General features: G+C 50.1%; 1 protein-coding gene across 1 annotated transcript in view; it reads left to right on the top strand.

Annotated features, from left to right (window-relative positions):
- Window positions 1-13,128: 13,128 nt before the first annotated feature.
- The window catches only part of GTF2F1 (general transcription factor IIF, polypeptide 1, 74kDa), a 6,280-nt gene continuing 3,370 nt past the window's right edge, over window positions 13,129-16,038 (top strand). Inside the window, exons 1-4 of the mRNA XM_010828225.1 lie at window positions 13,129-13,566; window positions 13,655-13,701; window positions 14,189-14,261; window positions 15,466-15,659. Of these exons, the coding sequence (XP_010826527.1) occupies window positions 13,555-13,566; window positions 13,655-13,701; window positions 14,189-14,261; window positions 15,466-15,659 (326 nt within the window). The 5' untranslated portion in view covers window positions 13,129-13,554. The remainder of the gene's footprint in view (window positions 13,567-13,654; window positions 13,702-14,188; window positions 14,262-15,465; window positions 15,660-16,038) is intronic.

The raw sequence follows: 16,038 nt of genomic DNA, 5'->3' as shown, positions 1-16,038 counted from the left end.
CCCCCCCCCCCCACCGCCCCAGTGTATGTGCTTGGGGAGACCCAGGCAGGCCCGGAAAGGTCTGGGACCCAGGTAACAGTGTAACCCCTGCTCTGTTTCAGCTGGACTTGGTCCCCTTGCGGGGGCTGGGATTGGGGTGGGGAGACGGTACTTAAGTTTGGGAGCAGGCTTTTCCGCTGGTAGAAGGTCAGGACAGGTTCATATAGGGTGTAGTACGTCTCCAGGTGCTGGCGGAGGGCCGCCTCACAGTCATCTGCCCTGCGTTCCGCCTGGCCCTGGCTTGGGGCTCTCTGCATCATCGTCACCATTGAACAGGCAAATGTGATGATGATGTTGGGGGCCCAGCCCACCTGGGCATCTGTGAAAGGGGACTGGGTGAGGAAGAGGCTGAGTGAGGTGGCCTCCTGTGCCCACCCCTGCCCCGAGATCAGGGATCTAGGGTGGTGCTGCCCCAGTAAAAAACCAGGCTCCCTGGGTCTGTTTTACTCTTGTCGTTCCAAGTTTTTCTTCTCTGTGTTTGTGTTTTGGACAGGTAGGACGTTGGCAGAGCCCATAAGCCAAACAAGACCAGTGGGAAAGGGTGAAGAGTCTCCTTGCTGCCCCCAAGCACCCAGTTTCACCCTCCCTGGACGCAGTCAAGTTAATCTGTTTCTTGTGTCTCCTTCTGGAACCCTTTGGGCATATACCAAGCAAATTTGGTCCTGATGTCATTTTCCCTGCTTTTTCATATACATGGTAAAGAACTGATTTGCCCTTGATTTTATTCACTTAGTAAGCTGGAGACGGTTGTGTATTTGACACACAAGGAATGTACTGATTATTTAATCACTAGATAGTATTCTGTTCTATTGTTGCTTCATTTAGTCACTCAACTGTGTCCAACTCTTTGGCGACACCATGGACTGTAGCCCCGTCTGTTCATGGGATTCTCCAGGCAAGAATACTGGAATGAGTTGCCATTTCCTCCTCCAGGGGATCTTCCCCACCCAGGGATGGAACCTGAGTCTCCTGCATTTGCAGGCAGATTCTTTAACTCCAAGATGCCAGGGAAGCCCATTCTGTTGTATGGATGTGTGTCACAATTTACTTAACTGGTTCCTCGTTGATGGGTATTTGGATTGAAATATTCTTTTTAAAGGGCTTCCTTGGTGGCTCAGATAGTTAACAGTGCACCTGCAATGCAGAAGAACTGGGTTCCATCCCTGGGTCATGAAGATCTCCTGGAGAAGGAAATGGCAACCCACTCCAGTATTCTTGCCTAGAGAACCCTATGGACAGAGAGAGGAGCCTGCTGGGCTATAGTCTATGGGGTCGCAAAGAGTCGACATGACTGAGCAACCAAGCACACACACACACATTCCCCTTAAGACGGATTTAAGCAGCTTTCCATTGCTTTCCTCTCACGCAAGCACTTGACTGGGGAATATACAAGAGTTTCCAGCTCACCGCTGTCCCCTCCTAACTCCAGGGAGACCTCCCAGGATCTCCAAGGCCACCCAGCTTCATTCATTGTAACAGAAATGCCCATTTCGAATCACTAAGAGGGACTTCCCTGATGGTATAGTGGATAAGAACCTGCTTGCCAATGCAGGGGACATGGGTTCAATCTCTGGTCCAATCCCTGAACCCCACCTCCTAGTTCTTCCAGAATTTTCTTTCGAAATAGAACCTGTCCGCACATTAAAAAACAAAATAACAACAAAAAAACCCCCACAGCCCAGTGGGATTGATTCATTCTAGGAAAGCAAGGATGGTTCAGTATAATTTATTGTGTTACTATCTTAAGAAAAAGTCATATGAGAATCCTTTTAAACAGAGCAATTTAATTGACAAAATTCACACATTCCTGATTTAATTAAAAAAAAAAAAACCACAAGGAATTGATAAACATTCTAAGCCAGCATCTTATTTAATGGAAACTTTCTTTCCGAGTAAAGTTGGGAGTAAGATAAAACCGCCCACCCTTGGGACCTCCCTGGTGGTCTGGTGGCTAAGACTCCACCCTCCCAATGCAGGGGGGCCCAGGTTCAATCCCTGGGCAGGGAACGATATCCCACAGGTCACAACTAAGAGTTTGTATGCTGCAACCAGGCACAGTCAAATAAATGTGTAAAGTCACAGTAAGGAATACCCTGGCAGTTGACTGGTTAGGGCTCAGTGCTTTCACTGCCAGGGCCCCAGCTGCATCACTGGTCGGAGAACTAAGATCCCACAGGTCGGGCATCACGGCCAAAAAAAACAAAGGCATAGTAAAACAAAGTTAAAAAATAATTGACAAACGGGGTGGGGGGGAGGAATTTTGCAACCTATATTACAAACAGCTAATATATAAAGAGTTCCCAAAATTCAAGAAGAAGAAAAGACCAACAGTCAGTCCTCTAGGATGGGAAAACGTAAGCAAAAGATACAGAGTGTACTGAAGAAGAAATGAAACTGGCCCAGAACTTTAGAAAAGATGCCCAGCTTCATTCATCGTAAGAGAAATGCCCATTTAAAACCACTAAGAGGGACTTCCCTGATGGTACAGTGGATGAGAACCTGCCTGCCAATGCAGAGGACATGGGTTCAATCCCTGGTCCAAGAAGATCCCACATGTCTCAGAGCAGCTAAGCCCATGTGCCACAACTATTGAGCCACAGCTATTGTGCATTCCAGAGCCCCTGAGCACAGTCTTAGCCACTGGACCAGTGGGGAAGTCTGAGGAAGACTTCTTGACACTGATACAAAATCTCAGAATATACTGTAAAGTTAAATGAAAAATGAAGCCTGGTGTATATGGAATGCTAGTTTTTATGAGGAGGGACACACACACACACACACACACACACACACACACACCCCTCTATTATATTTGCAAAAAGAAACATCAGAAAGGACAGTCCAAAACTTCATGAAAATGGTTGTCTACAGGGAGGGGAGGGCACAGTTGGGGGCAGGGGTGGATCTACTTTCTTAATGTGACTTTGAAATTGTTAGGTATGCTGCATATGCAAAATTTTAATTTTAAAAAGCAATCCCTAAATGTTGAAAGCCAAGCTGAAGTGAATGAACCCTATGTCAGTGTCATGCTGCAAATGCAGGGAGAAAATAATTATCGCTAGGGACCCAGTGTTTTTGTGGTCCGTCCACAGGGAGAGCTATTATAAGGAAAACCAGAAAGTGTTAGTTGCTCAGTTGTGTCCGACTATTTGTGACTCTAGGGACTGCAGGCTGCCAGGCTCCTCTGTCCATGGGGTTTCCCAGTCAAGAATACTGGAGTGGGTTTTCATTTCCTTCTCTAGGGAATCTTCCTGACCCAGGGATTGAACCCCAGTCTCTTGCATTGGCAGGCAGATTCTTTACCATCTGAGCCACCAAGGAAGCCCAAGAAAAACCATAGCTGCAAAGAAGTCTTAAACTTTCTATGGTAGTTTAATTCTCAGTAGTTAACATTGGCATGCTACTTGTTTGGAAACTATTTTGCATCTAATTTAATAATGCAAATGAGAATATCTGGTTTTAGGAAGCAGACTTTTTAGGGAAAAGAGAAATGTAAAACACTGTGATGTTAAGTGTGAGCTGGAAACAACAGTATGAACTTGTGAGAGATATATATATATATATTTTTTTTTTTCCTCTCAAAAGTATGTGTTTCCTGGCCCTGTCTGCTGGAGAGGCCTGGAAACGATGAGCACCTGTAGCAATGAGTGCCCCTGGCCCCCAGATGGAGTGCCCAGGGGCCTCCAGGAGAAATGGCTGATTCCAGGGCTGGGCCAGAAATGTGAAAGGTGGGAGGTGGGAAGTCTTGCACAGAAAGAAAGCGAGAAGGTGAATGTGACCTGGAGCTGTGTCCTGGAGGACACTGTGCAGCATGAGGGAACTCCTAATGGCCCCGGATGAGACACACTGAGTCACAAAAAAGAAGACAATTATGGCCATCATCAAAGAGTCCACAGACAATAAATGCTGGAGAGGGTGTAGAGAAAAGGGAACCCTCCTACACTGTTGGTGGGAATGTAAATGAGTGCAGGCCACTATGGAGAACAGTGGGTAGGTCCTCAAAAACCTAAAAACAGCTACTGTAAGACCCAGCAATCCCATTCCTGGGCACGTATCTGGAGAAAAGTATGATTCAAAGATACATACACCCCCGTGTTCACAGCAGCCCTATTCACAATAACCGAGACACGGAAGCAACCTAAATATCCATTTATAAATGAATGGACAAAGAAGATATGGTCCATATACACAATGGAATATTACTCAGTCATAAAAAATAAAAGAAATAGTGACTTCCCTAGTGGTCCAGTGGCTAAGACTCTGCACACCCAATGCAGGGGACCCGGGTTTGATCCCTGGCTAGGGAACTAAAATCACACATACCAGGCAGTGCGGCCAAAAAATAAAAATTGGAAAAAGAATGAAATAATGCCACTTGCAGTGACAAAGAAGGACCTAGAGATAATCATACTAAGCGAAGTAAGTCAAAGACAAATATCAGATGGTATCAGTCATACGTGAAATCTAATTTTTAAAATGGCACAAATGAACATATTTATAAAACAGAAACAGACTTACAGATACTGAAAACAAACTTACGGTTTCCAAAGGGGACATGTGGAGAGGAGGGGAAGGATAAATCAGGAGCTTGGGATGAACATATACACAGTATTGTATACAAGACAGATAAGCAACAAGGACCTACAGTACAGCAAGGGGAACTCTACTCTACTTATTCTGTAATAATCTATGTCAGAAAAGAATCTGAAAAAGAATGAGTGCATATACAAACGAATGATGCTTCTGTATCCCTGAAACTAACACAATGTTGTAAATCAATTAGACTCCAATAAATTAAAAAAAAAGAAGACTCACTTTAAATACTTTAAATTCACTTATTTTACCGAGATGGTAAAAAAAAGAAGACTCACTTTAAATACTTTAAATTCACTTATTTTACCAAGATGGTCCAGAGAAGGCCCTGGCACCCCACTCCAATACTCTTGCCTGGAGAATCCCCTGGACGGAGGAGCCTGGTGGGCTGCAGTCCACAGGGTCGCTAAGAGTCGGACACGACTGAGCACCTTCACTTTCACTTTTCACTTTCACGCATTGGAGAAGGAAATGGCAACCCACTCCAGTGTTCTTGCCTGGAGAATCCCAGGGACGGGGGAGCTTGGTGGGCTGCCGTCTATGGGGTCGCACAGAGTCGGACACGACTGAAGTGACGCAGCAGCAGCAGCAACTGAGATGGTAAGGATGCAAGAGAACAAAACACAGAATGACAAAATAATGAACCTCACTGTCCCCACTGGAGGCAGCTAGGACACCCCCAACCCCTCAGTCTGAAAATGGGCTCTTGGAAGGGAGAAGATGAGCTTGTGTCCCACCCGTCTGGCAGGAACCAATATATTTCAAATAGCCCTCACTGAGGAAGGACGTTCCTTCTTTAAGGGAAGAATGTCAGCCAATTGATGTGGGGGAAACAAATGACTGAAAGTTACACATTTCGCATTGATTCGGAATATGAAGTTACTGATTCCAATCAGCAATGAGTGAATCTGTAAGAGAAGGGACCGGCGGGGGTGTGTTAGAGCAGCCCCTGATTGACCCTCTATCTTAAATTTGTGAGGGCTGTCACACCAAGTACCACAGTTGGGTGACTCCAGCCACAGAAATTCCGTTTCTTAGAGACTTCCCTGGTGGTCCAGTGGTTGAGAATCTGTCTGTCAAGGCAAGGGACGAGGGTTCGATCCCTGGGATTGAATTCAGATCCCAGGGAATTCAGCTCCACATGCTGCAAAACAATTGATCCTGTTCTCTAGAGCCCGGGAACTCTGAAGCCTACATGCTTCAGTGGCTAGAGCCAGTGTTCTGCAGCAAGAGAAGGCGCCACAATGAGAAGCCTGCACACCACAACTAGAGAAAAACACTCTCGCAGTAACCAAGATCCAGAGCAGCCAAAAATAAATTTTTTTAAAAAAAGAAATTCCACTTCTTCACGGTCCTGGAGACTAGAAATCTGAGGCTGAGGTTCTGGCAGGATGGAGTTCTTCGGAAGCCTCTCTCCTTGGCTTGTTTTCTCCCTGTGTCCTCGGCGGCTATTCTGTCCCTGTGTAAATCTCCTCTTCGTAAAAGGACACCAGTTATATTGAGTTAGGACCGAGACAAAGCAACCGATCACAGTGGGCTAAACCTTACGTCAATCCCGGTTAAGACAAGACGTGAAAAGAAAAAAACTTTGAGGTGTTCACAGGCATTTCCATAATGATTGGTTATTTCACGACATGGAGGATATTAAGGTGTGATAATGGAAGCATGATACAATTTTACAAAAGCCTTCACTTTTTAGGAAATATGTACTAAAATATTCACATGGATTAAAAAGAAAAGAACAGGGCCTTGCCGGTGGTCCAGTGACTAAAACTCCACTCTCAGTGCAGGAGGCATGGGTTGGGGAACTAGATCTCACATGCTTCAACTAAGAGTTCTCTAGCCACAACAAAATAATCCCGCCTCCTGCAAGGAAGATCAAAGATCCCACGTGCTGCCACTAAGACCCAGCGCAGCAAAACAAAAAATTTTTTTTTCCCCCAAGAATTAAGGACGTCCCCCAGCTTCCCTAGTGGCTCAGACAGTAAAGAATCTGCTTGCCAATGCAGGGGGCATGAGTTCCATCCCTGAGCAGGGAGATCTCAAATGTGGAGGAGCAACGAATCCTGGGAGCTGCAACTGCTGAAGCCCTAGAACCTGAGCTCTGAAACAATAAAAGCCTGAGTACCGCAACAAAGAGCAAAGCCTGCTTGCCGCAATGAAGACCTAGCACTGCCGTAAATAAATAAATACATTTCAAAAAATGTTCATTGACTGACGAGTCCACGTGTCACTGCCTGCGCTATTATTTAAGGCTTTGAATTCTATCCACTTCCCTTTTAGTTTGGGAAATGGAAAGTGGATGTCACTTGCCATGGAGGCGACTGTGAAAACAAATACATACCAGGCTGACAGCCTAGTTCTGATATTGGGCTCGCAGTGCATGAGACGTGGCCCTTCCTCAGAGCCAGACGAAGGGTCCGGCAGGACCTCTCCACCATCTCGGCAACTTCCGTGAGGCTATACTTAGGAAAAAGTTTGAAAACACATCATTATTGTAAAACCTACTTCTGGAATTTCCCTGGTGGTCCAGTGGTTAAGACTCCGTGCTTCCAATGCAGAGGGCATGGGTTCGATCCCTGCTGGGGGAACTAAGATTCCCACATGCCTCAAGGCCAAAAAATGAATAATAAAACATTCTTTTGTGAACTTCCCCAAATCATTGGTCTCACAGTATAGGTGATCCTTAGGGAGAAGCATGAGCCCCCATAAGTGGACCTTCTGTCCCTGGGCATCTTGGGGAGACTGTTCATGGATCTCCTGCACAACTCGACCTGATGCAGATAGTCAGGGCTACTGGTGTCTGGTCTGGTCTGGCCCACTGGCCCTCAAACCTAGTGCTTCCTGTGTACTCATTCAACAGACGCTGCTTGAGGACTTCTCTCGTGGTCCAGTGGTTAAGACTCTGCATTCCCACCTCCAGGGGGCACAGGTTCAATCCCTTGTGGGGGAACTAAGATCCCACATGCTACAGGATGTGGCCAAAAAAGTAAAAAACAACAAAAGCAACAACCACCACAACAAACAGATGCTTCTTGCCACGAGCCAGGCCAAGTTCTAGACAAACGGCTAAGGACCCCTCGGTTCCCCAGAGCTTGTATTCTCAGGATGGGGGCAGATGTGACTGCAGTCAACTCAGAAACAGACATGACAGTTTCCCTGCATCAGCCTCACTCGCAGTGAGGAGATGCTGGTGGTATTTCTGTGCACAGACAAGGAAACAGGCTGGGAGTGTTGACCCAGAGTGGACACGTGGAGATAGCAGCTGAGTGTGACCTCAGCCCAGGTCTCAAGGGCTCCAAGGCCAGCACGTGAACTAGGCCAGCCCACCGCCACCCACAGAGTAGGGGCCAACCTCAGAGAATGTTCCCTGCTTGGGCCTCAGTTTTCCTGTCTGTAAAATAGGAATTCTGGTCTTCTGGGAACGCTGAGGCAGTGTCTAGCTCTGGCTTCCTGTGAATTTCAGCACCTTTGTCCCCCCAACAGCACAGAGAAAGCAGGAAGGATAAAGGGAAGAATTCCTGGGCATCGTGTTCTTGTGGAGCTTCAGCCTCAAGCCAGACTCACTGCTCCAACTCACACCAGCCAGAGTGGCCTGAAACAGGTTCAAAAGCCCGGCAGGATCAGGGCTGGAGGTTTAAGCTGGGTGGCTCCAGGGACGCCCTTTAACGCAGACCCTAGATGGACCCTAAGGCAGGGGTCAGATGGCTCACAGAGATCAAAATTCTCTGTAAAGAAAACCCACTGTTGGGACTTCCCTGGTGGTCCAGTGGCTAAGCCTCAGCACTCCCTATGCAGGGGACCCAGGTTCCATCCCTGGTCAGGGAACTAGATCCCACATGCCACAACTCAGAGTTCTACATGCCACAACTAAAGATCCTGAATACCACAACTAAGGCCTGGTGCAGCCAAAATAAATAAATATTAAAAAAAAAAAAACGAAAGAAAATCCACTCTTGGAAATTCCCTGGTGGCCCACTGGTTAGGACTCCGAGCTTTCACTGCTGAGGGTATGGGTTCAGTCTCTGGTCAGGGAACTAAGATCCTGTTTATTTTCATTTTCTCACTTCTTAGAGCCACACGGGTACCAGAGAAAAGCACGTGTGCTGTGCTTCTTAGCGTGAAGCCACCACACAAGCAGGATCTTAAATGGGCCTCTGTAAAGAAGAGGGAGCGGGTGGGTGTAGGGGGGCCGGTGGGGAACAGGGGGAGCATATCCCATCCATGTGTTAAAACCGGAGCCCTGGTCCTGCCTTGGCTGCCTGAATGGTGTGACCCGGGCTAGCTCCCTGATCCCTCTGTGAAAAAGCAGGGTGCCTGGAACGTTCCAGAAGATCAGAGTTCATCTGTGCAGTGTGGAGAACAGTGCTGGGCTGGTGAAAAGCTCCAGAGGACTTCAGGCTGCAGTTGCCATGGGGACCAGCAGGCTCCCGTGTTGCCAAGTCAGGCGTTTTTTTCAGGAGGAGCCGGGAGTTTTCATGTGGCATCTCCGGATTTTTGAAGGTTGGCCACGAATTTAAAAAAAAAGTGTGAAACTCTGAATAGTCCAAACTGAACATGTCAGTGGATCACGTGGAACCCGAGGCCCTGGGGGTTTTGCAGCCTCTGTCCTGATCTTTGCGACCACCTGTGGAGACCATCCAGCTGGCATGGGTGACTGGGCGTCTACCCTAGGCCAGGTGCTGGCTAGAGTCATTCATTAGCTCGGCCTTTGCCCTTCGAGCTCCTAGACCTGGAGAGGGAGCCACTATTTGCCTTTTACCTTCATAACAATGATCCAGACAAAACTGCTTCAGTAGAGATGCATACAGAGGGCAGGATGAGGGAGCAGGGGGGGCAGGGGGCAGCCCCCTGCGACCTTTGTCTGATTCCTTCCCCACGCCTGGCACCTGAATGCGTTTCTACCACATTCAGCAAGCCCAGCAAGTCCCAGGAAAGCCTGGAGGCCCCTAGCCTGCCACAGTTTCTCTTTTTCTGCCTGGTGTGCTGCAGTCCCTGGGTCGCAAAGACTGGGACATGACTTAGAGAGTGATCAACAACCTCTCCGGGATGTCATTCTGTTCTCTGTTCTTCACTGCACTTATCTTTACCAGAAATTCTGTTGTATTTTGCATGGAACATATTGCTGGTCCCTGTCCCATGTGTCTGGTGAAGTCCAGGGGACTTAGCTTGTCCTCAAGAATTATTTTGGGCACAGGAGGTTGAATAAATGGATAAGTGGAGAGGTACAGTCCATCTTTACGACCCAGAGGTGATGCTAAGCCCGCCTGCCACTCAGTGGGCAAATAGTTTGTCTCCCAGTTGCCAGGGACTGTGTGGAAAGTGCAAGTGTTAGTCACTCAGTCGTGTCTGATTCTTTGCCATCCCATGGACTGTAGCCTGTTAGGCTCCTCTGTCCATGGAATTCTCCAGGCAAACATACTGGAGTGGGTAGCCATTCCCTTCTCCAGGGGAATCTTCCTGCCCCACGGATTGAACCCAGGTCTCCTGCAAGCAGATTCTTTACTGTCTGAGCCACCAGGGAAAGGATTGACTGTGTGGGAAGATGTTAAAATAACTTTGTCCTCACCCTTAAAGAGCTCACCTGGGGGTCTAGACACTTCCAACCATCTTCCGACCATCCCCTAATTAACACAAAACTCCATTTCCCTGTCATCAGCTCCTCTCGCCTGGCATCTCCATCCAAGGTGGGGACGAGGCCTGGTTTCATGCCCTCTCGGGGTCACTCACAAAGCGCTCAATTCCTTGGCCTGCCTCAGCTCCTGGGGGAAGCTGTCAATGAGGAAGCCCTGGCTCTCTGGGCAGGACAGCATGCAGATGCTGATCACATCAAGGATGACTCCCTGGGGAGGGAAGGGGCGGCTGCATTCAGTGCCTGGGGGTCCTGTCACCTACGAGGTCACCTAGGCAAGTTCTGGTGAATTTGGGGGAACGTTTTCTGGGTGCCCTGGATCCTGAGTTGGCTCTGATGAGCTGGGGTTTCTGGGGGCACTTCTGAGAATGTGGCTCAGCTACTGTCTACTGGGGTCGGGGGCATCTGCCCAACGCCAGGCTTGTTGGGCTCCTTTGCTCATCACTATCATGAGAAACTGGGACAACCTCCATCTTGTTGTGAGGAACTGGGGGCAGAAGGGGCCAAAGGTCACAAAGTGAATAAATACTAGCTAAGTTTACTGAGGGCTTCCCAGGTGGCTCAGCAGTAAAGAATCCCCCTACCAATGCAGGAAATGTGGGTTTGATCCCTGGGTTATGAGGATCCCCTGGAGGAGGAAATGGCAACCCACTCTGGTGGGTTGCCTAGTAAATCCCAAGGGCAGAGGAGCCAAAGGGATAAAGTCCATGGGGTCTTAAAGAGTCTGACACAACTTAGTGACTAGAACAACAATAAATAAAGTTTACTAAGTGCATCTTAAGGGCCAGGCACTCTGCCAAGCCCTTTATAGGAAAGAAGTCATTCACCCCGCACCCCAGCCTTCTGCTGAGGGTCCAGCTGCTCTCCCATTTTACAATTGAGGACACAGAGGCTCGGTTGACAAAGCAGCAGCCAGTGGCCCCTGCCCTCGAGAGGCCCCTCAGTTCCTACAGGGTCCTCCTGGGAAGCTCCTCCCAATGGGCCCCCTCATCCCTCTGCTGCCATGCCCGGGAGCTCTCACTGGGGCACCAGGGTCCCCTGCAGGGGCACCAGGATCCCCCTGCAGCATGAGGTCATGGATCTTCCGGCCCCACTGGGTGCCCCATTGGGCCTCCTGCTGCAGCAGCCCCACGTGGCAGAAGCCATACTTGGTTGCCATGTATTTGCACTGTGTCCCTTTGCCGCAGCCTGAACCTCCCATCACAAAGACGATCAGGGGGAGTTGAGGATGTCTGCGGTGCCCGAGGAAGAGGGACGGGGGAGAGGGGTTGGTGCCTGTAGGGGTCAGTTGGTGCTGAGGTGATTGTGTCCACAGCTATAGTGGGTGATGCTGGACACATGTCTGCTGGCAGACCTATTTCTGCCCTAGGGTGGTATCTGGGGGTGTGTGTCCACACCCAGTGATATATCCAGGCACGGCACCCATTAATACTGCTACAGGTCATGTGGATGAGGTGTGAACCCAAGCAGGTCAGGCCCTTTGCGTGCAGCCTCTCCTTGAAGCATCACCCCTTCTTACAGTTGAGGAAACTGAGGCTCTGAGACGGACAGGGACTTGCCCAACCCTCCAGTCTCATCCCATACCACCCTCCCCTTTCTTTACTGTGTTTCAGCCCAATGGCCTCCTTTCAGACCCTTGTACTCGTCACCTCCCTGTTGCTCCTCCCCCGCCCCCACCTCCGCGGGAATTCCATACCGCAGTCCCTTCAGGTTGCAGCTCACCCTTCAGGTCTTCTCTAATCGCTGTCTAAAGAGCCTCCCACCCCATTGTTCCCAGTCTCAAAACCCTAATTCCCCACCACCACACAAAAAGAATCCTATTTCCTCCAGCAACGGCCACTATCACTAATGAGTTTGCCCGTTTACTTGTTCTTGTTTGTCTCCCCTGCCAGACTACGTACTACAAGAGGACAGAATCTGTTTGTCTTCCTTGTCCCTGTATTTCTAGTACTTGGCATAGTTTCTGACATAATCGTAGCAAGTGAGGAATAGGTAAATGTCCATAACTATCAGACACATCTATGGAGACCTGTAGTTTATAGTGCTGGCTTCCTACATTCCCCACGGATTTCCCAGAACCCAGCGCAGTAGGTGCTAAAAGTGAATGTCAGTCAGTCAGTCAGTCAGTCGTGTCCGACTCTTTGTGACCCATGGAATTCTCTAGGCCAGAATACTGGAGTGGGTAGCCTTTCCCTTCTCCAGGGGATCTTCCAACTCAAGGATCGAACCCAGGTCTCCCGCATTGCAGGTGGATTTCTTACCAGCTGAGCCACAAGGGAAGCCCAGCAGGTGCTAAAGTGGATCACTGAAGACCTGACCCTGAGCATGCGCAGTTGTGTTACTATAAGGTAGGGAGCCGGGAGGAAGGGGCGTGTGCACACCTGGACTTGGGGGGCGGGGAGGGGTTGTTACCTGCATTCTCCCGCCCTCCACAACCTCCTTCCCTTCCCCCGAGTAAGCCAGCCACCCCCGCGATGTATCCCTTCTTCTGGGGCTTCAGGGGCCTGCCTATTTGGGGCAGCTTGGACTTGCACATACCCAACCGGCCTGCGGCCCGTGGGGTGATCGCGCTCCATCCCCTACACAGGCCCTGACCCCTCCTGGTTCGGTTCAACGTCACAAGGGCCCCTGGCCCGATTATTTGGCGAGATGATAGGGCTACCCCAGGGGGCTGTGGGGAGAAATGAACCCCAAAGAGGCTCAGGTAGAGCCGCAGCAGTCTGCTGCCAAGGAGGCCTCGGTTGCTGTGGTAACGCGGCCTCCTCCAATTCACTTCCGTAGTAAAGTAGCGCATGCGCAAATAGCCCGACAGGCCGCGAATGTGGCGGGTTTCCTCCCTTCCTTCCCAAGATACCCCGCGGTCCTGAGATGTAATATCTCTGGGGGCGTCTCCACATCATCTGATTGGGTTATCCGCGTGATGAGGTTATCGGCTTGATGGGATTTTTCGTGCTATATATACTGCGGGCCGCCAGAGCGCTAGATACAGAAGGCGCTACCTGTAGTTCGGAGTAGGTTACTTCCACTAGGCCTGCCGGAGGATTTCGATTCCGGTTTAGGCGGCTGCGCAGGCGCAGACTTGGCACAGGCGGTCTCAAGCTGATCGCCGACCCAGAGCCGCCTCCCTATAGCTTTTCCCAGGATCGGTTGTATCCCGGGCTTAGGGTCCGCGATCGAGGCCAGAGACCCGACACCTTGAGGGCGGCCTCCGCGGGACCGAGGGACGCGCACCCCGAGGGAGGCGTAAAGAAAGAGGTTCTGCCCGGACCCGGGTCAATCGCCCATCGCCCATGGCGGCCCTTGTAAGTGTGCGGCAAGGCGCTTCGGCTGCGGTCCCGGTGGTGGCCTCCTGTAGCCTCTCACTCACTGTCCTGCTTTCTCTCCCCTCAGGGCCCCAGCAGCCAGAATGTCACTGAGTATGTCGTCCGAGTTCCCAAGTAAGTCCCTGATCCTACCAGCCCCCTCTCCCTTCAGAAAAGGATTAAAATCTCGAGCCTCCAGGAGTGTCTGATTCTTCTTCCAGGGCTGGGGTTGAGCCGAGGCCTCTGGGGCATCACTGTTTTTTTTTAATAGAGTGAATGAATGAGTACATTAATACACAGTAACACGCAACCTCCTTGCCTAGGACTCCCTCAGCCAGGAATGGCAACAGTGACTCTACTGGATGGATTCTTTTTGATCCTGCAAAATTCCATTACAGTATTTTCCTCCTTCAGGAGGCATTCCCTGCCTGTCCACCCCACTGCCCAGGGCTGAGTTCCCAATTATCCCATCTTGGGTTCCCAGAAATATTTGTCCCTAACTGATCTCTGTTTTTTTTCATGGGTCCCCAGCATTGCCCAGCACAAAGGACTGAGCCTGGGAGGATTTACTGAATTAATGAATGATTGACTGAGCAGGGCCTCTTCTTTTTGTCCATTCCAGAAATACCACCAAAAAATACAATATCATGGCTTTCAATGCAGCCGATAAAGTCAACCTCACTACTTGGAATCAGGTAAGTCCGAGTTCTGAAGGTGTGAGAAAACATGACCCTGGATTTGATGTAGTAGTTGCTTGGTTGTGATAGTAACTGAGGCTTAGTATCCTCTGCTCTCCCCATGTGCAGATAAATGATAACTAAGGCCCAGGCTGAGCCTCTGGGCACCCCTGAGAACAAGATATGTATGGCCTTGCAGGAGGCTTTCTCCTGAAATTTGTGCCCACTGATGGACATTTGGGGTCAAGATCTATCTGGGCAAGAGAGGAGCGGGCTGCCTCCTGGAGGTGACTCCCTGTTGTTGGAGACTCCAGAGCGGTCTTTAGAAGCTGTTTTAGTTGTTGCAGGCTGCTCTAGCAGAATTCCAGAGACTGGGTGGTTTATAAACAACAGACATTTATTTCCCACAGTTCTGGAGGCTGGAACTCCAAGATCAGGGCGCCAGCAGATTTGGTGTCTAGTGAGGGCAGCCTTGCTGGTTCATAGCTGGTGCGTTTGCACTGTGTTCTCACCTGGCAGAAGAGGGACACAGCACTCTGCAATCCTTTATTAAAGAGGGCACTTACCCACTCCTAATAGGCTGCAGCCTCACAACCTAATCATCATCTATCAGAGGCCCCGCCCCCAAATACCATCACACTGGAAATTAGGTTAGATGCATTTTGGGGGAATTCCCTGTAGATACAGTGGTTAGGACTCCAGCTAGGACTCTAGCCCATTCACTTCAGGGACCCAGGTTCCATCCCTGATGGGAGAACTAAGATTCCAGAAGTCCCGGATCACAGTCAAAAAGAATGCATTTTGGAGGCACGCAAACATTCATCCATAGCAGAAGCTATTAAAGGGTTACAAACAGTCTGTAAAGAGATTTGTCCACTGTGGGGTCGAGGGCAAGTGAAGGGAGAACAGGGCGGAGGTGAAGGCTCTGGACCAGGTGAGCCTGTGATGGGGTTTGCAGCAAAGAGTTTACTAGAAGTGATTGGACTCTGGGGTGTCTTTTTTTTTTTTTTTCATTTGAAAATAACTTCAAACTTTCAGAAAGCTGCCAGAACAGACATTGCAGCGGGCTTTAGACAGATCCCTTCGCCCACATTCACAGAGCCTCTTTTCGCCAAGCGGGAAGTTGGCTCTGAGGGTCCACCGCTCAGCCTGCGGGGAGGAAGGGGTGTTGTTGGGTGGGGAGCAGGCTCCCTGATGAGAAGTGTCGCCTTCCGTCTCCCAGGCCCGGCTGGAACGAGACCTGAGCAATAAGAAGATTTACCAAGAAGAGGAGATGCCGGAGTCGGGCGCCGGCAGCGAGTTCAACCGCAAGCTCCGGGAGGAGGCGCGGAGGAAGAAGTACGGCATTGTCCTCAAGGAGTTCCGTCCGGAGGACCAGCCCTGGCTGCTGCGGGTCAACGGCAAATCAGGCCGCAAGTAAGTGCCCCTCCCGCCACTCCCCGGTGCCCTTGGCTGAACTTCTAGGTCCTACGGCTGGGGGTGACAGCTCATCCTCCCGTGAAGGGGTTTTCTTGGGGAAGATGAGCCAAGGGGATGCTCGAGTATGTGCTAGGGATGCAGGAATCCCGGCCTGCGGTTCTCCTGCACCCAGCCAAGGACTGCCCAGAGCTGAGGGTTGGGAACCGTGGGGAGGACAGAGATTAAGGGAAATGAAGGGCACTCCGGTTGAACAGCGAGCAGGAAGGCGTGAAACACCGAGCCCCAGGGACTGTCACAGAGCATGAGAGTGGCAGAGTGGGTGGACTGAGAGGGCTGGGAGTGCCAGGCCACAGCTGGACCATGGGGAGGCTGGGGC

The sequence above is a fragment of the Bison bison genome, unplaced genomic scaffold (assembly GCF_000754665.1).
Source record: "Bison bison bison isolate TAMUID 2011002044 unplaced genomic scaffold, Bison_UMD1.0 scf7180017864492, whole genome shotgun sequence".
Lineage (NCBI taxonomy): Eukaryota > Metazoa > Chordata > Mammalia > Artiodactyla > Bovidae > Bison > Bison bison.
This window is presented reverse-complemented; position numbering and strand designations above follow the sequence as displayed.